Below are 19,600 nucleotides of genomic sequence, written 5' to 3' on the forward strand. Positions count from 1 at the left end.
TGGTATTGGTGCCGAGGACCACACGGCATTTAAAGATATGTATACATCATTGTACATATTTAAGACGCTATTTTTATTTACACTTAGGTATGGATAAGACTATGACGACGATCGTCATCATTGTTATAAAAAGTAAATGAAACAGTGATTCAGAAGAAATTAAACTAAACATGTTATATAAAAACAAACCCCTTGTATTTTTAGAATACTTAATTTAAAAAAATCTGTACTTAATCTATTTTACTTTGACGATTGCTTTTCCTGTGTTCTCGCCTCTCAGCATCCCGACCAAAGCCTCCACCATGTTGTCAAATCCGTGATAAATTTTTTCATTGTACTTCAGTTTTCCTTCACGTAATAATTTTAAATTGGCATTTATACCTTCGTCCCAGCGATCTATCCATCTGTTCACTAAGAATCCTTCAACTTTCAACTCTTTGAACACTATAGCTGGTTGTAAAATTGTTACTGAAAAATAAAAATACCTATTAACAAGTGAATCCTAAAAAATGTTTAGTAATAGTATTACTAATTCAATTAATAATCAGGCTTTTTTATTTGTAAACTAGATATTGCCCCCAACTCTGCCCGCGTAAAAGTCCCATTATTTAGGGAAATGATCTCTTACCCTTATAAAAAACTCAAGTTTCAGATTCCAGCGCTTAGGGCTCACATAATATAGATAGTTCACACTAGCAAATAATTAGCAAAAAGTTAACCAAAATATCGCACCTTTAGGTAATTTCATGTCATTATAGGATGATATAGAGCCACATACTGCCACTCTTCCGTACTTATTCATATAGTTCATTATAGTCGTACTAATTTCACCACCAACCTGGAAAAGGATTTTATATACATAGGTCACAAAAGGCTTTTACATAGATATTATTACGTTTTAGGGGGTGTACAAGGGTAAACAGAGCCCATACAGCCAAAAAGACTTAATGCTGATGATTAATGAGATTCAAATAGTAACAAGTTGCTAGATCATAGTAAGAACTTCAAGACATTCATCAAGTAAGTAACTTTTAATGGTTGAACTGATTTTAATAATTCTTAATCAAACAAGCAAGCGTAACCGTATGTTACCTTTTTGTTGATCTACTTATAATACTAAAAAAAAAAGTAGAAATAACTTTGATGCCGCTAAACCGATTCCGATTTAAATGGCAATTATTCAGAACCATTTCGAAAAAAATTCATGTACCATTACGGGGACTATAAAGGAGTTATCGTGACTCCTGTTTAGTACTCGTTGGTACCAGGTGAAAACTGAGATTTCACAGTTGTCACACATCATGTCACATTCCCGGGGGACAGTGCTTCTTGGAATATTTTACACATGCATGACTTATCTGGTTAGTGAGCTGAGGCACTTAGGGCCTTATCTGGTAAGTGAGCTGGCACGTAGATCCTATAGATAACACATTACATTACATTTTTGTATTCTGTATAAGTAGGTGTCAGGACTCCATCCGGTGAGAATTTTCCTGATCTGTGACGAATGCATTTTTAGTGGTACCTACCATTATACATATCTACTCACATTATCAAAGTAGCAATCGACTTGATTCGGAGCGCCATCTTTTAATGCATTTCTTATATTAGCCGTCTTGTAATTATATGCTTTGTCGAATCCTAGATCCTTTTCTAAATATTGACATTTATCATCAGTGCCGGCGAAACCAATAACGCGACAACCTGTAATAAAATGTATTTTGTTTTACAAATATTTGTTTTGTTTGCCGTGTGGTTCCCGGCACCAATACAAACGAGAATAGGACCACTCCATCTCTTTCCCATGGATGTCGTAAAAGGCGACTATGGGATAGGCTGTAAGCCTATCCCTTGGTATTCTTTTTTATGCGAAGGGCTAGCAACCTGTCACTATTTGAATCTCAATTCTATCATTAGCCAAATAGCTGAACGTGGCCATTTCAAGGCTGTTGGCTCTGTCTACCCCGCAAGGGATATAGACGTGACCATATGTATGTATGTATGTAATATTTGTACCTCACGCTTAATAATAAGTTCGCATGTTTAGTGAATAACTACGTATATTTTTTGAGTTATTAGCTCATCTATGTTGTTTGCCTAAACTGGCACATATTCATTATTTGGTGTAATTTACCAAATAATGATTTTGTACCAACAGTTAGAGCAAGGTCCGCCTATGACCCTCTCTAGGAGAGAAAATCAGGTTTTATAGAACTAGGTACTACCTACGTCTATGAGTTATTGCACTGTCTGAGCGCCATGACCCTGCTAACCACTATGGATCTGCTTTAATAAAAATTTAAAGAAGACTACGATATTTTATGTTTCAAATTCACAAGTTCACTCACGATAAAGGTCACAAAGTTATAGTTAGTCGTAAACTTACCAAGTGCCTTAGCAATTTGGCCGACGTGGGAGCCGACCGCGCCGGCTGCCCCCGTAATCGCAATCGTCTCCCCGGGCTTGGCATGGCAAATTTCCTTCAGCCCAAAATGTGCAGTGTTCCTAGATAGACAAATCGGTAAAAATACGAAAAATAATGCATATTTGAACCGCTGAAGCGGGTTCCATCGAAATAAACATAATTAGATAGGTATAAACAACATCGCATCAATGCTCGATTTACCGTCCAGCATTTAAAACTATCTAGGTACTATATTATATAGGTAACAACTAGGTACATTGTTAAAAATTTTTATGAAAAAAATCTCGTATTACGATAGATTGTCATAAATAAACTCTTGATCAAATTCTAAATGTTACACGTTGCAGATAACTAAATGTAAGAACCTAGTTACTTATTTACCTAAAATTTGATTAAAATCGGTTCGATCTAAATACCTACAACTTACAAAATACAGCAGTCTTTCTTTACTTTTTTTACTGAGCTACAGCAAAATCGTGCTAGTTCGACTAGTTTTAATAATATAAATTTGTAAAAGTTAGTAAGTACCTACCCTGGCATGCCGAGAACGCCCAAGCCAAGAGACACCGGGTGAGGGCTAATGTCCGGCAAGAGAGTGGTAGGCAGAAACCCAATTGTTGGCGCCACCGAGGGGTTGCATACAGTATGAGTTCGCCATCCAAATGAACCGGCTACATATTTCCCTTCCGGGAATTTTTTATTGCGGCTGGCAATTATCCTAAATTTTAAAACCATCTACATGAAATGAAATTTAAATAGACATTATATATTATTCTATCTGGAATTCAGTTTCTCAATTTATTGACTACAGACCACCTACACACAACTGTATTGCATTAGGTCTTATTTATATTTTTAGCTTTGGATATAGTTGACTCTCAAGGCAATTTCTAATAAGAAATTATTAATTGAGCTTATTAACTTATTTTTATAAAGGGAAAAAATAACATGAAGATATTTTATTATAAATGTATACAGGTTTTAAAAAAAAAAAAAGAAACAAAATATTATTCTGTGCTAAAACGTCTCAGGTACTATATAAGTAGGTATTAACTTACTTCGCCACTTGACCACCAATCATATCTGTAGGTAGTTTATAGCCAATCATATAAGCTCGCATGTATGGATCAACGCTGAGAAATTCTGCTTCAGTTAAAATTTCTGAAATAAGAAATATAGGTTTTTCTTGAGTCGCGAGGGTTCTAAATACCTATAAATTTTTTCACTAATTTCGGTAATCGTTGCTATTATATATCTACTTATTTATGTATATTGTTTATTTATTGTAATTTTTATTATAATTATTTTATTTCATTTTTGGCGTAGGTGTAAATATATTTATTTAGGACTATCACAAATCTGTACATCCCAACTAATATTATAAATGCGAAAGTAAGTTTAATTGTTTGTTTGTTTGATGTCTACTCACGCGTTATCTTCTGAACAATTTTTTTTTTAATTTTTTGGATTCTGGAGAAGGACATGGAGAAAAACCTATAAGTAGTCATTTGTCGGTGACGCATAAATTCGCACGTATCTATAGGTGGCGCCGACGAAGCTGCGTGTAAAAGCTAGTACGTTATAACAGTAAAAACAGTTAGCCTCTTTAGGCATGCAATATATTCAACATTGTTATTAGGTCTTAACGTTGGTGTAACACATCTTACTACTGGACGGATTCGAATAAAACTGTTTGTTTTATAAAACTGCCAACATGATGGCTACTGTGCTTACATAAAGATTACTAAATGATTTTAAAAACTGGAACACCTGATGGAAACAATGATGATACAGCTAGCTTACGAATATAATAAAAATAGAAAAGACGCCGTTGATAAGACGTTCGTCACCCAGGTACTATAATGTACACGACGTAAACTTAAGTAGACTTACCTCCATCTTTTAATTCGGGCAGCTCTTCTTCGACTATCTGGAAATCGCTTTTCTTAGGTTCTCCTTCGAAGTATTTGGTCAGAACATATTTTCGCGCTTTTACCTTAGAAGCTGTTGCTGAATAGAAGCGATTGGCGTTACACGTGAGACCAATAACTTTTGCCATTTTACCTGTCAAATTAAAGTTTAAACTTGTAATTTTGTTTGAGTCGCCTTTCATAGATGGGTAAGGCCGTAAATTTTGCCACTATTTTAAAAAAAAATATGTCCCACATTTTGACTGCATATATAAAAGACTAATGCTAGTAATTTGTTACTAAGGTACTCATAATATATTTTGTAGCTCTTATCTCTACATAATTTAATTTCAAAAGTTCAAACACTTCAATACTTTAACTTCTAGAGTGTGTTCAACTTGGCCAGTCCTCCAAATTTTGCAAAAATCGCGTTGTCTTTTTTATCATCCAAATACTAGAGAACTACAAAACTCGTAGTATATTTATTGAATGTCAAGTTTACAAGAACTTAACCTACAGAACGCAAAACTAAGCAGCCAATTAATAATATGAGATTATTTAAAATAAGTAGATTTAATTTTTTTATCGCAATTTAAATGTTTGTCCCCGTATTTTTGCTTATATGTTACAATTTTGTATGTTACCACAATTTCACCTCTAATTAAGGTAAAACATTTTGGTAATATTTTGTATCGATACTGGCAACACTTAAGTGTCCATGGACAAAAAGAAAAAAAAAAACCATTTTGTTTACTGTGGTGGGTTTGACAAAAAGTGAGTGCAGGTGTGTGTCGTCATTCGGGATTTATTCGATTTCAAAGGTAAAGAATTGGTTTATTACTCCTATTTTCATGTGAAAGTATTATTTAGTGAATAAGTTATGCAGGAGCCGTGTTTTGTTTTAAATTTAGCTCGAATGATCGAGTTATGGTAAATTATAACCAAAAAAATCTTGCTTCTGCGTTACTTCTAGGTTACTGCTATGTTATCGGTAACATTGATTGTATGTTACGTAACGTTTAAGTGTTGTAAGGATTCGTACATAGACTCGTGCAATAGGCTACGACTCATTTAATTTCATATATTAAATAAGTATTTCCTGTAGTTAATGGCTTAGGAAAACAGAATATTATTATTATTTTAATCATTAAAAGTGCAAGATGAATTTTGAAATCCAATTTATAAAATGTGTTTTTTATAGAAGGAAGCGAGCAGAACGATGAAGAACTTGGCAGCACGGTTAGAGAGAATAATGAAAATGAAGGGAATTATTTAAGTTTCAACATAAAAGATTCGTTATGGTTAGATAATTTGAAAGAAAAACGTGGAAGTATTATATTGGATTTGTTGAGATCATAGAATTTAAAAATGACGAAACATATTACAAAATAAATTTTTTTTAAATGTTAAGATTTCAAATAATTCTGTAAAATTCTTAGTGCAAAGAAAGTTAGATCTTGATTCTGTGACCACAATTTCTATAGTAAAAAAGATAAATTTGATTCAGTTAGAGACAGATTCAAAAGAATATTATCTGCAAAATGATGAAGATACTGTATTTTTTATTTAAATATTTTAAATCATTTGTTAGTTGACATAAGTAAAAGTGGTTACCTAGTTCCTTTTTTGTGATTTAATTGATTAATTAGTACACATTGTGTTTTAAGTACCTATTTAATGAATAGACATTTTAGAAGATTTCATTGTTTTTTATTTGCTTCTTCTTTTTCTTAGTCGTATTCCTCATGGCTGAGAAGTCGTGATCATTATATGGATTTCAATGAAACACACACAACGACTTTCTTGGCAATATTAATAGAGTGGTTTGCCATTGCCTTCTCCATTTCACTCACTAACTGATAAATAATCGACTAATGTGACTTCCTCACGATGTTTTCCTTCACCGGAAGCAAGTGGTGGTCATGAAAAGTACTAAACGTAAGTCAGATTAGCATACAAACTCATGTGGCTCGAGTAGGATTCGAACCCGGGACATTTTGATCACCAGGCGGACGTCTTAACCACTAGACCACCACCGCTTCATTTCATTTATATGCTTAGTTCTTACATAAGGTTAATAGATACCCTGGCCCGTACGCCCGTACATACATTTTGTTTTGGAACATTGCATTAACTTCGTTTGTGTTTCTCAGAATACATTTGCTTCTCCAATTCCTATGGAATTGTGCTTGCCATTACAATCGTACGTTAGTATAATTTTCAGTACTTTACGAAAATATTATGAAATTTGAAAAAAAAAACTAATAAAAAAAAGAGGCAGTACTTCTGAACTCGACCTTACACTCTTTACTCGTTACTTTCGTGTTACTTATACGTTACCATAACATAGAAGTATCTATGTTACTCTATGTTACTAAGTGGCAAAATCTACGGCCTTACCCAGATATTAAGTATTTTGAATCGTATGTGAGGTGGTAAGCAGACTCAGACAGAAAAAGGAAGAAAATAAGAAAGAGTTCTGCTATAGCGAAGAAAAAGAGAATGAGATGGAAGGCGAAATTGAAATGTTTGAAATTGTGGAAGCACTTAAGAGTATGAAAGCGGGTAAGGCTGCCGGGTATGATAGAGTGTCGGTCGAGATGCTTAAAGCAGGAAAAGGCGTCGTAGCTAGACAGTTGTACTGCCTTTTCAATTTGTGTTGGAGAAGCGGCCGAGTACCAAAAGATTGGTGTAAGGCTGTTATTGTGCCACTTTACAAAGGAAAAGGGTCACAACTGGACTGCAAAAATTATCGTGGTATAAGCCTGCTTAGCGTCGTCGGCAAATTGTATGCTAAGGTATTGATTAATAGAGTCAGGAATGAAACTGATGACAAAATATGGGATGCTCAAGCGGGATTTCGAAAGGGAATGGGATGTACTGATCAGGTCTTTTCTTTGCGGTGCATAGCCGAAAAGTTTTTGGCCAAGAGTCAAAAAGTCTATTGCACATTCGTGGATTTGGAAAAGGCCTATGACAGAGTTGAGAGGAATGAATTGTGGTCAGCACTTTCTATGCATGGGGTGAGCAGTCTCTTGATACGAGCACTGAAATCCTTATATGAGGATTCGAGTGCTTGTGTCAGGATAAACGGAGCGCACACTGAGTGGTTTAAGATTGAGAAAGGTGTTAGGCAGGGATGTGTTGCGTCACCGTGGCTGTTCAACCTATTTATGGATAGTTGTTTGACAGATTTGAAAGAGTCTGAAAGTGGATTAAGGATGAATAAATTACTCGTCAAATGTCTGCTCTATGCCGACGATCAGGTTATACTGGCGTCATCAGCGGAGGAGTTACAGGAGATGGTAAACTGTATGCATGAAGCTTTAAAAGAGAAAGGAATGAAAGTGAACGTAAGTAAAACTAAAACACTGGTTTTTGAAATGGAGAAAGAAATGACAGCATGTAATATTTTGATTGGAGGAGAAAAAGTTGAGCAAGTGAAAGAGTTTGTATATCTAGGATCAAAGTTTACATCAGATGGCAAGTGTGATAGTGATATTGAAAGGAGAGTGAACGCGGGGAACATGGTGAATGGAGCTTTGCATGCCTTTATGAGCAGTCAGAAACTATCCAAAAAGGCTCGACTGGCTGTGCACAGGGGCGTGTTGGTCCCGACATTAATGTATGGGAGTGAAAGTTGGGTATGGCAAAAGAAGCATGAAAGCAGAATAAATGCAGTGGAAATGAGAGCGTTAAGGAGTATGTTGGGTGTGAAATTGAGTGACCGGATAAGGAACAGCGTGATAAGGGAATGTTGTGATGTGAAAGAAGATGTAGTTACAGGAATAGAAAAGGGTATGTTGAGATGGTTCGGTCATGTGGAGAGGATGAATGAAAACAGGTTGACTAAGCAGATATACAAGGAGAGTGTGGAGGGAAAGGTCGGGGTGGGAAGACCTAGACGAACATATCTTGATCAAATTAAGGACGTCCTGGTGAAGGGTCAGGTCAAAAGTGCCCGAAACCGCCGAGCTTGCATGAAGAGAGTTATGAATGTGGATGAAGCAAAGGAAGTATGCAGGGATCGTGGCAAGTGGAAAGAGGTAGTCTCTGCCTACCCCTCCGGGAAAGAGGCGTGAGTTTATGTATGTATGTATGTTAAGTGTACTCATCTAAAGGATATTTAAAAACGTTAATAGAAAAATATCAGTTAATATTTCAGAAAGTACGAAAAAAAATAAAAGTATCAAAATCCACGATCCTAAATACGTCATATCACGCCGGCCGGCGGAAAAGCGACGCGTAAGATTCAGAGGTCAACGACACAATTCATTCAGCTGAGCGATCTCGACAACTCTGTACTTTACTTGATCTTGATACTAGAAAAATAATTTATTTTTCAGACATTTATTAAAATGTTTAGTTTTAATTTCTTTTTGTAGTATTGGTCTTTAATAAAGCGTGTGACGTAAATTTTACGTTTTTTAAATGTGAAAATGATGACGTTTAATTTAAATAAAAATAGGCTCAAACGGCTCAGAAGCATGGGTATAGTCTATGTTTAGAAGGATGCAGTTGTTTTAAATGTCACCCTGTATATATATAGACTCTATAATATATTATAAATATATATATACTATTTCCTAAAATAGGTATGATAGTTTTTTTTTGTTTATTAATTTAGTGTTACAGTCAGAACAACTAAAACATTGGTGAAATAAATAATAAATTGTGAGTCGCGGGGAAAAATTGTACTTATTATAAAGCCCGCCTAGAATTATCGAGAGTAGATACTGAAAAGGTTTGTGATGAACAACAATTGTTTAAAACCACCTAATATTTCTTATTATTTACAAAAATAAATTATCTAAATTGTACGGTTTTGACCTTAGCTCACATTCAGGAACAATTTTTAAACAAATGTCCAGAATTCTCTGAAATGAATTGGTACTACGACGCCGAACGATCAGGAAGTCAATTAAATCAAAAAAGAATTTTTTTACTACGCTTTTATTAGCTTGGGTTGTATCTATGTATGTAACGGAATCTTTGAGCTTAATTTTCACTGGTTTCTAAACGTCTGATCAACTTGGAACTTTGCACACGTATCAAGGACTGATGACAATGCAATATTTTGATAAGAGTTTCTCATTATCCTTATTAAAACTGCCAGGATTAATAAATTCATTTTTAGATAGCTCTGTCTCTCTTACTCTCCTACGAAGGCGTAGGAGAGTAAGAGAGACAGAGCTAGCACGCTAGCGATTTCTGGAGTTTACGACTTACTCTTTCGAACTTGCGTGAATACTAATAAGCCTCATACACGTAGATTTACTCTATTTGACATTTATATAAGATGTTTGATGACAACCTCGATTTATTAACGCTTTTCATAGATTATAATTACAATAAATTAATCAGAACATAAACTTTGAAATTATTTTACGAAACAAAACTTTCGGAAGTAAAGAGGGAATTTATCGTGATCAAAATAATTTTAATCATCAATTATCGAGTAGATTATAATCTACATAAATGAAATTAACAAAAATGAATTGAAAAAGCCAAACTGGAACTTTGCATCTCGTTTTGATTGTGTTAATATATCCCTCGGTTTCTTTTCTCTCTGCCCGTTATATCTATTCTGATTGATTTTGTGTCAAGGTCAGTCCTGGCCTAGCTTTGGACTTACAGTCGATAAAGAAGGAATTAAATATAATACAAATATATCGAACCATAAATCACTGACTAAAACGAAAATAATTTTCATTCAGAAAAACAAGGCTCGACCTTCATACAATGATCTATATTGGAAAAAGTCTGTTGCATGTTAATTATGTCAGTATATTATGTTGTTATCTCTTTGTCTTAGATGGTTGCGAAGGTCTTTTCTAGTAAGATAGTTATACTAGTTGTGTTAACTTCCAAAAAATAATTGTATAAAAAAACTACTCTTTTATTGCTAATCGAACTAAAAAATATAAAAATAAATAATAGTTTAAAAAAAACTAAAAAACTACGCTTTTATTGCTAATCGAACTAAAAAATAGAAAATAAAATTAATGACAAAGGAATTATAAAACAGTAGTAGCAAGTCGAACAATCAGTTATAGTCAATTACCTCCGATTAAAATTATAACAAAATTAAATTTATAAACAAAACAATTTAAATCGGAGTAAAAAGCGTGGGGTGCTTGATGTAGTAAATATTAAAATCATTCTATTAGCATATATTTATGACAAGAGAGTTATGAAAATGAAGTAAAATGCACCCCACGCTTTTTACTCCGATTTAAATTGTTTTGTATATAAATTTAATTTTGTTATAATTTTAATCGGAGGTAATTGACTATAACTGATTGTTCGACTTGCTACTACTGTTTTATAATTCCTTTGTCATTAATTTTATTTTCTATTTTTTAGTTCGATTAGCAAAAAAAGCGTAGTTTTTTAGTTTTTTTTAATTTTATAAAGCAGTTTTTATGGCGCCTAATGACTAAGCCGCACAGACTTTCCTTCCTTCGCCTATATCAGTAAATAAAACAAAAAAAAAAATGTTGGTTGACATTCTATAATCTGTGGTACAAAAAATGGCTACAGCTTTGTTTAGATTCAACAACTTCTGCTACTAAAGTAAATAATAAGCGTAATACAGATAAAATTAAAATCTTTACGCCTTTTTTGTAAACATATTGAATTGTTAATTTAGGTGCCAGAGAATATATTAAATGGCTAAGTTATTTACGACGTTATGCCCGAAGAAGTGTCGAGAATAGGCAAAAACAAAAATAGTGATAGGATACAGAATGGATTCCTCAAAGGAATTTAGTTGTATATTTTGTAAGGAGTCTTTTGAGAATAAAGAAGAACTACAAATACATTTCAGGTAAATTTCTCTAAATTTGAATTGTATTGTTGTCAAATCTCCAACTTTATGAATATGAACCAATTTCTTTATATGAGTTTAAGGAGTAACAACATTTATTTGCAATTTAGGAAACATGGGGATCCGAACTTCAATCAAAATACGAAGACTAAAGCAAAATCCGATGATACTAATGGGCAGAAATCTAAAGAAGGGGCCGATATGATAAGTTGTGACGTGTGTACGGAGTTGTTTCCGACGATTTCTAAGGCAATAACTCACAAGCACAAATTCCACCCAGACCACGATGCGAAATACTTCTGCCCCTGGTGCGGGAAGCTGTTCACGATGAAGGTAAGTGCTGCGGCGAGTGTGTGGCCTCAGCTGTCAATCGGCGACCTCTGCACCCCCCCACTATTGGTTATGTTATCACAAGTAGGTAACACTTATTATCTGATATGAAGTTTTAGTGTAGTCTAATTTTGGGCACCTGTGTAAAAAAATAGTAAACATTCAATCATTGTAGTCTTTACTCAATAAAAACCTATTTGGCCCATGCAAATCTTTAGTTTGAAGCAAGCCTATAAAGTGGGCATAGAATTATAACCTCAATATAATATTAAGTAAACAAGGAAACAAACATAAACTACTGAAGATCTGAGCTCTTTATATGTATGATATTTTTTTAACATAGTTTTCTCACCAGATAGTTACCTACTTAATAAATTCAGCTTAAATACTTTTTATGAGTCCTCACCAGCAAGTTTACCTCTTTATTATTGAGAATTTTAAACTTCCCAATGTGCAGCAGGCAAATGTAGATATTAGTATAAGTGGTAAAAGTGTAGATTTTGTGAATAGTACTACATTCTTCAAAATGGCATGCTCACATTTCGAAACTTTCTAAAAAGCTAAGTTCTGCACAATATGCTATTTGTGATATTAGACATTTAACATTATAATAATATTGTGAAGTTGACGTTGTTGAAGAAAATGCTGCAGTGCAGTTTGTTACCGCTTCTTCTGCACTGACGCCTTGGAAGCGGCAGTAAACTTAGTTTTTAAGTAATATATTTGACGTCAACCAAGTTGTTAAACCATACGACAATTATTAATCGATATAATAATATCCAATAATAATGAATAAAAAATTTTGAATTTGAATTTTGAATTTTAAGAGATGTGACAACTGCTAAGCTAGTATATTTAAGTTATTTTCATAATTTAATGTCATGTGGTCTACTGCTTTAGAGAGCAGCAGCAGACATGCAAACTATTTTCATTCTCCAAAAAAGGCAATTGGAGCTATCTACAGTATGAAACAAAGCAATTTGCTTAGAGAATTTTTATAAAACCTAAATATTTTGACATTACCCTCTCAATACATTTTGATAATATTATGCATGTTAGGAAAAACTTACTCTTTTAAAAAAGTAGGTGAATATACTAGAAAATCACTGTGGAACAATTATAAGTTGTTGATCCCAGTGCATGGGCTAGCTATGGTAGGGAAATCATTTCTGATTATTTGTATAATATTTGATAATAAATTACCAAAAAGTATGCTTGGCATGCCTGATAGAAATTTCTAAAAGTACTTTAAAGATGAACTTTGTGGGAAAGTCTATTACAGCACAGAGGATTATATGAATGATGAACATGTGGTCCAAGCTTGACATAATGGCCTCTTAAATGCTTATTCATGGGAATCCATTCAATGAATTTCTTATTTTATCCTTATCTATTTGACATAATATTTTCATTCTCTCATTCATATTTTTTAATGTAGACAATGGGCATTCATCCACAATTTAGATAAAGATACATATCTACATTTGTTAATTGATGTCTGGTGAAAATGCTGTAGTGTAGTCAATAAATGATACCTTGTATCCAATTTTGAAAATAAAACTATTCTATTGAATTGAAACAAGTTTTTCTTTTTTATTTCAGCATTTATATAACAAACATATTAGTACGAGTCATAATAACAACGACCAGAATGCTGATGAAGAGTTCCCATGTGACTGTTGTAATGTTACTTTCCATCTGTCATCAGCCATGTTGTACCATAATAAATTCTTTCATAGGCAAGATACTGATCTGCCATCTATAGGGCAGTCAAAGAAATTGAAAATGGCTGGACAGGTATGTCTTTAAATAAAACATTTTGTTCAATGAAATATAGAGTATTTCTTCTTCTATCTTTATCTAATTGTGTAAACAAATGGCAGAGGTAAATGAAATATTTATTGAATTTACCTTAGCCTTCCCCTGAAGGTAAAGATAAATTCAATAATATTAATAATAATTTCATGAACAATGAACATATATGCTGAGATCTATCATCACAGGAGGAACTTTTCTGTATTTCAGATCTCATTGATGATATATTATTGTCCCTTTTGTGGTCAGGAGTATAACAACAAAGTCAATTTACATGTAAGTATTCTTAAAACATCTAAAAGTTTACTCTAATAAGAATGACGATCATTGGATCTTCTTCCTTTCTTCCTCCTGGCGTTAGAACTAGTTACGTCATCACCTTTCTGGAGAGGAGCAGGGGTGCGCCGCCTTTACCATGATCCTGGATTGGGTGAGTCATTTCAACACAAAGCTACTCCCATCTGGCCTTCGCAACCTTTGCAGTACTACAAACATACTCATATTTTTTTTTATTTTTTTGGGACAAATTACACAGATCGAGTTAGCCTCGAAGTAAGTTCGAGACTTGTGTTACGAGATACTAACTCAACGATACTATATTTTATAATAAATACTTATGTAGATAAACATCCAAGACCCAGGCCAATCAGAAAAAGTTCATTTCTCATCATGCCCTGGCCGGGATTCAAACCCGGGACCTCCGGTGTCACAGACAAGCGAACTACCGCTGTGCCACAGAGGCCGTAATTATATTAGATCTTGGTTACTCATTTAGCAGCTTGAATGTGCAGGTCTCCCTCCTTACGATGTTTTTCCTCACCATAAGAGCGTCAATTAGCAACTAATGAACATAACAGAAAACACTTCTAAGGGGATCGATAATTCGGATCTTCCGTCAGGCTAGGTGTTATGCCTGGGGAACCGCGGCTCCGACGATGTTGAGTCAAAGGTTGTATTTATGCTCCAATCCATGAAATCTTTGTTTGCGCGATTAAGATTCTTCGCTGCTATGTTGTTTCTACACGCTTACTTGCGCATTTTAGCCAGGCACTCGTGGTCTATTAAGATATTAAATTTTATCAAAATCAAGTCAGAAGCAGTCACATGTTTAGTGTAGTGGCTCAATGATGGAATTGAGTTCCTGATATAGTGACAGGTTGCTAGGTCATAACCTAATTAACCAAATTTTAAGTCTTTTTCTTGTTTGACTTACAATCTGCATGGGAAGAAAAGATGCTGGCACAAGTTGTTTTTTTGGCTATCAGACCAGCATGAAAGAAGTGCATATTTACTTACCAACAGATTATATATTATACTATTATCCTGTTTCAGAAACACATGAGTGACGACCATAGTGACGAAAACCAAAGTCCTGATGATGTGCTGCGATGTCCACTCTGTGATGCTATATTTTATCATCTTGATGCTTATGAACACCATCTGTCTTTTCACAGTATTGATGACATGTACAGTGAAAAGAATGACATGTAAGTATGCTCTTTTACATACACTTTCATAAATCACGTCTTTATCCCATAGGGAGAGCCATCAGTTTTTAAAAGAGTAAGGCCATATTCATGTTATGTCCTTAAGATGGAATTGAAATTCAAATAGTGACAGATTGCTAGCTTGTCACCAAAAAGAAGAATCTCCAAGTTCTTTTGTCCTTTACTTATGCAGTACTTTCTAGTATAGGCCATATGGTTTCCGGTACTCTAGAATAGTACCACTACATCTCTTTTCCATGAATGCCATCCAAAGCAACTCAGAGAATAAGCACATTCGCCTTGTGCAACCTTTACCATAATCCAATACCAATGATATATCTGCACAAGTTAAAGTCGGACTGAAGTCGCTTTGTGTAAAAAACTGATTTATGCAATGCAAAGTCTTGGTTAAAAGGCGCGCCCATCTTGGAAGGAAAGTCCCAAGAAAAATTTGCATGGAAAATCTATTTTATTTAAATTAAACTCCTTACAGGGTAGAAAGTGTGACAGATTTTTCTCTTGAAGCTGTTCCACCTGTAATGGAGAGAGTTGAGAATCTGGAACCCGAACCTAACAACACACCTGATGGCGATGCTATGGGTCTGGTATGTAAAGTTTTGTGTATATATCTATTTGAAGACTATGTCAAAGCAGTAATATTTATATCTTATTCTCATTTTTTTAAGGACGATTTGTTGCTAATGGCGATGAGCAACCCTGTGGATGAAGATAATCCAAAAAAGTCTAAAAAGCATAAGAAACACAAGAAATCTAAAAAAGCTGCAATTACATTAGATGAGTTTCTAAATATGAATAAAGATGTTTTTGGTGAAGGTATAGACTTTCAAGGAGTAGAAGAAGTGCCATCACAAGTAGTAGCAAAGAGGTTTAAAGTAAAAAATAAAGCAGCATCAATACCCAAAACTGGAACCAAAATGTCTCGTATTGAACTGGAAAAATTGCGTAAACAGGGAATTGTAATTAAAATGAAAGGTTCTTCTGGGAAGAAACCAATACCAACTAGAGTTAAACAAATGTGTAAAACAAATGTCATTGACTTGAACACGCAAAACCGGTCTACTTCTGTTAATTCATCCAATGAAGTATTAACCAAGCTGATTAATCAAAGTAATAATCAAATAAAAATAGTAAGAAAGCCTGCACCCACACTAAACGAGACAAATAGCTTTGATGAAAAACCTTCATCTCCTGAAAACATAGAAGTTGAATGTGATTTAATACAAAGATACACATCTTCCGAAACAGAAGGTGAAGAGAAATCTGATATCAAAAAAATATCTAAAGAGGAAATAAGCTCTGGCATTGAAGACGACCATTTAGAAAAATCATCAAATAAAGTTGATACTGCCAACTCTGATAACCCTACTTTTGAACCTAATCATAATTCGCAGATTGGTGATTGTAACATCAAGAATAATGCTAATCAAAGTACTCCCGATCATGACAAAAATAAAGATAGTAATATTAATAACTCTCTGAAGTCTTTGAAAAATGTTAACCAGCACCTAACTGTCAAACCTGTGATTACTTCAGTAAAAACCAACTGCAATCCTAAACATGAAACATTAACAAATGAGAGTTTTGACAACACGGTCATAACGAAACAAAGTGAACCTTCCGAAAAAGAAACTTCAGAAAAAGGTAAAGACAAACCTCTAAATGCATTAAAACATTTGAGTCATCTTATTACAATTAAATCAGTATCACAGACTACAAATGATAAGCTGCTATCACAGATAAAAAGAAGAAATTCTTTTCATGAACATGACTCTCTTGGGGATTCTAAAACGAATTCCGACGAAGACGATTCGTCTTTAGCGTCACGTAATGAACTACCTTCACCGACGCCAGAACCAAAACAAACGCCCGTGGAATCAATAACTGCTTTCAAGAAATTAAACAGCAATGTCACTGTAAAAGCAATGAAGAGTACAATTCAGCCCTCTCAGGCACAAATGCCAGAATTCTCAGACGAAGAAGAAAAAAACATTAATCCACCAGCAAAAATAAATTTGAACAATCAACATGTCATGAGGTCTTTGTCTACAATACCACAAAAAATTGGAATAGATCCAGCCTTATCAACTAAAGGCAGAATAAAAGATACTAATGTTGCTGCTGAAGACAGAACAAATATTCAATCAAATGTTAATCTTTTAAGAAAACTTAAAAATGTTACTGCTAAACCAATAAATTCCCAAAATGCTCAAATAAATAAATTTAAGTCACCAATGAACCGAAATAGAACAGAAACACAGGTTGGAAACAATGAAGAAGGAAATAAAGAAATTGAAATTTATAATATTGATGACTCTGACAGTGATAATTCTGAAGACACTTTACCAAGAGACACAATGATCAAATCAGATGTTTCTAAGAATGAAACTAATAACATTAATTGTAATGTATTAAAAAAATTGAGTAAACATTTAACCATAAAGCCAACTAATCAAAAATCTCCACAAATTAATGTTAAATCAGAACCTGATCAAGACGAATTTTCAGATTATTCTCAAGAAAATTCCGAAAAATATGCAGAAAAATGCAAAGTAACTTTAAATAAAACAAACGAAATTCTTAAAAATACGCTAAAGAACTTAAGTAAAAATGTTACAGTAAAGTCAAGAAACTCTTCCCCAAATGCGACAGTTACAACCCAAAACATCAAAAACCAAGATTATAATGGCGAATGTAAAGACGACAGCGAAAACGACATTCGTCCAGGTCAAGTCAAAATCACTGAAGTTGACGATGAATACAATGGTCCAAGTGATAATGACGATTTTGACGAAGATTTTACTGACAATCCAATAGTTCAATCACCTCACGATTCATACAGTGATGATGATATTGATTTTTCTCAAAAATCCCAGGAAGAGTTGGATGATATTGAAAGCAAAATACATGCCAATACAGTCAGTAAAATCGAAACCAGTCATAATGAAAATTCAAAAAATATTGGTAAAGGTATTACCATCAAATCGCTAAGCGAGAAAACGTCTCAATCGCATTCAGAGACAGTTAATACAACAAAAGGAAATGCAACTATGCCTGCCAATCTTAGCAAAGAACTATCAATAAAACCATTCAAACACCCCGTTAAACTGAACCCACAAACAACAAACAAAATCAACAGATCAACAGGACAAATAGCGCGTTGTAAAAGTCAATTATCGAACCAAACCACATCGTCAACCGACCAGACAAATATAGTAAACAAGGAAGTGACAGTCAAAACATTTCAAACAAAGACTGTAATTCAGGAAATAACTACAACTGTTACAAAAACTATCAAAACTGTAAACCAAAGTGTTCAGCAAGAGTTTCATACTGCCAATCAGTCATGTACCCAAAATGTATTTAGAAAAGTACAAGGCATGCGGCCGCCAGTTCAACAGCCCACTAAGAACTACCAAGGTGTAGTAGTCAGACATGCCGCGCCAATTATGGGCACTAAAGTCAAAAATCCTGTGACCCCTTTAAGACCAACGAGACCACCCGCTACAGTTTCTAATCAACTAGTACCTGTCAGGCAAGGTACACCTATGAACGTAAGGCCTCATACACCAAGGTTGCCTACAGTAAGAAGTAGTGCACCATCAAACTTTACAAAAACCTCAACTCCAGTTAAAATGTCGCCTAATGTCGTAAATAATTCTACTAAAAAGAAACCAGTTACACAAGAAGCAAAAGGTCCATTTAGTTGTTTCAAAAAACCCAAACAATCATTGATACCCGTATCTGAATTCTCAGGCGTCAGCAGTGGAGAAGACGACTCTATAAACTTTGCTACGTCTACACGTGTGAATAAGTCTAATGTTATAAATATGGCAAAGACAATGAAAGGTAATACAATTGTTAGTTCAACACAAATGAAATCTGAAGTAAGTTCCTGTTCACAACAGCTAAGCAAGCTTAACAATGTGACAGGATTAAAAATAGTTAAGACTAGTCAAGTAAAACAAGTTTCTCAAATGGAGGAAAAGCAAGACATTAGTCCTACCAAGAGAAATACACTGGAAGCCATAGAAAAATTACAGAAGCAAGGATTGTTGGTTAAAAAGCCTCGTCTCGAGGCAAACGAAGAGAGCGGATTTTCTGATGAGGATGACTGTGAGGGTGACGGTGACGACCCCATGGAAGAGTACAACGATTTCGATGACGACTGATTTGTTGATCTCTGCAAGTTATTTTTGATTTACTACCTTCCGTGGGCGCAACTTGCCACATTTGCAATTACCCAATGCGCCAAATAGAACCAATAAATAAATGTCAACTTTTCTTATGTATTAAAATGTTAATAAACATTGAACACAAAAATTTTGAATTGGTAGATATGAAATAGATAATTAAATTAATGTGATAACATTCTGCTTTTCCAGCCATAATAATTTAAATATAATTGAATGGTGGTTAGTGAACATTTTGAACTTTGATTTTGCACAAACACCGAGTCTGTGGAATGTGTAGTCTACATTAAATAAAGAAAACTATATGAAAGATATCGAACAGCCATGACTTAAATTGTTCAAAATTATCATCTACTTTGTAGTATGAGGTCTACAAAAGAGCATAATATAATATGAAATCATATTATATTAGCTCTTTAATTGAAATAGCCATAAGATGTACATAATTTATACCTCAGTGATAAAAAATAATTGTATATAAAAAAATAATAAGAAGGTATGTTTAGGATCGCTTGTGTTAATTGATTTCGATAAAAGAATTGTTCCTTAGTTTATTTATAACTTTATTAAAATATGTGACCAATTAAATATTT

The 19,600-nt window shown here is 34.0% G+C and overlaps 2 protein-coding genes and 1 long non-coding RNA gene across 5 annotated transcripts; 2 read left to right on the forward strand and 1 right to left on the reverse strand.

The window, feature by feature from the left end:
* Positions 1-173: 173 nt before the first annotated feature.
* Positions 174-11,560, reverse strand: LOC106137036 (prostaglandin reductase 1). Its single transcript, XM_013337778.2, has 8 exons — positions 11,426-11,560; positions 4,319-4,489; positions 3,484-3,586; positions 2,958-3,143; positions 2,387-2,505; positions 1,550-1,704; positions 733-838; positions 174-468 (listed from the first exon to the last, which is right to left on the reverse strand). The coding sequence occupies exons 2-8, from the start codon at positions 4,482-4,484 to the stop codon at positions 236-238; spliced, it is 1,068 nt and encodes a 355-aa protein (XP_013193232.2). The 5' UTR covers positions 4,485-4,489; positions 11,426-11,560; the 3' UTR covers positions 174-235.
* On the forward strand, positions 4,548-6,250 carry LOC132902379 (uncharacterized). Its single transcript, XR_009657110.1, has 2 exons — positions 4,548-5,156; positions 5,537-6,250. It is a non-coding gene; the product is annotated as an uncharacterized LOC132902379 (long non-coding RNA).
* On the forward strand, positions 10,845-19,595 carry LOC106137032 (dual specificity protein kinase splB). Of its 3 annotated transcripts, XM_060947191.1 has the most exons (7): positions 10,845-11,164; positions 11,275-11,497; positions 13,097-13,291; positions 13,520-13,585; positions 14,642-14,796; positions 15,290-15,401; positions 15,483-19,595. In XM_060947191.1, the coding sequence occupies exons 1-7, from the start codon at positions 11,085-11,087 to the stop codon at positions 18,984-18,986; spliced, it is 4,335 nt and encodes a 1,444-aa protein (XP_060803174.1). In that variant the 5' UTR covers positions 10,845-11,084; the 3' UTR covers positions 18,987-19,595. The 3 variants fall into 3 exon arrangements, with proteins under 3 accessions (XP_060803174.1, XP_060803175.1, XP_013193226.2); XM_060947192.1 differs by lacking the exons at positions 10,845-11,164; positions 11,275-11,497 and adding an exon at positions 11,575-11,731; XM_013337772.2 differs by lacking the exons at positions 10,845-11,164; positions 11,275-11,497 and adding an exon at positions 11,680-11,815.
* The last annotated feature ends 5 nt before the right edge of the window (positions 19,596-19,600 follow it).

This window comes from Amyelois transitella, chromosome 13 (genome assembly GCF_032362555.1).
Source record: "Amyelois transitella isolate CPQ chromosome 13, ilAmyTran1.1, whole genome shotgun sequence".
In the NCBI taxonomy this organism is placed as follows: domain Eukaryota; kingdom Metazoa; phylum Arthropoda; class Insecta; order Lepidoptera; family Pyralidae; genus Amyelois; species Amyelois transitella.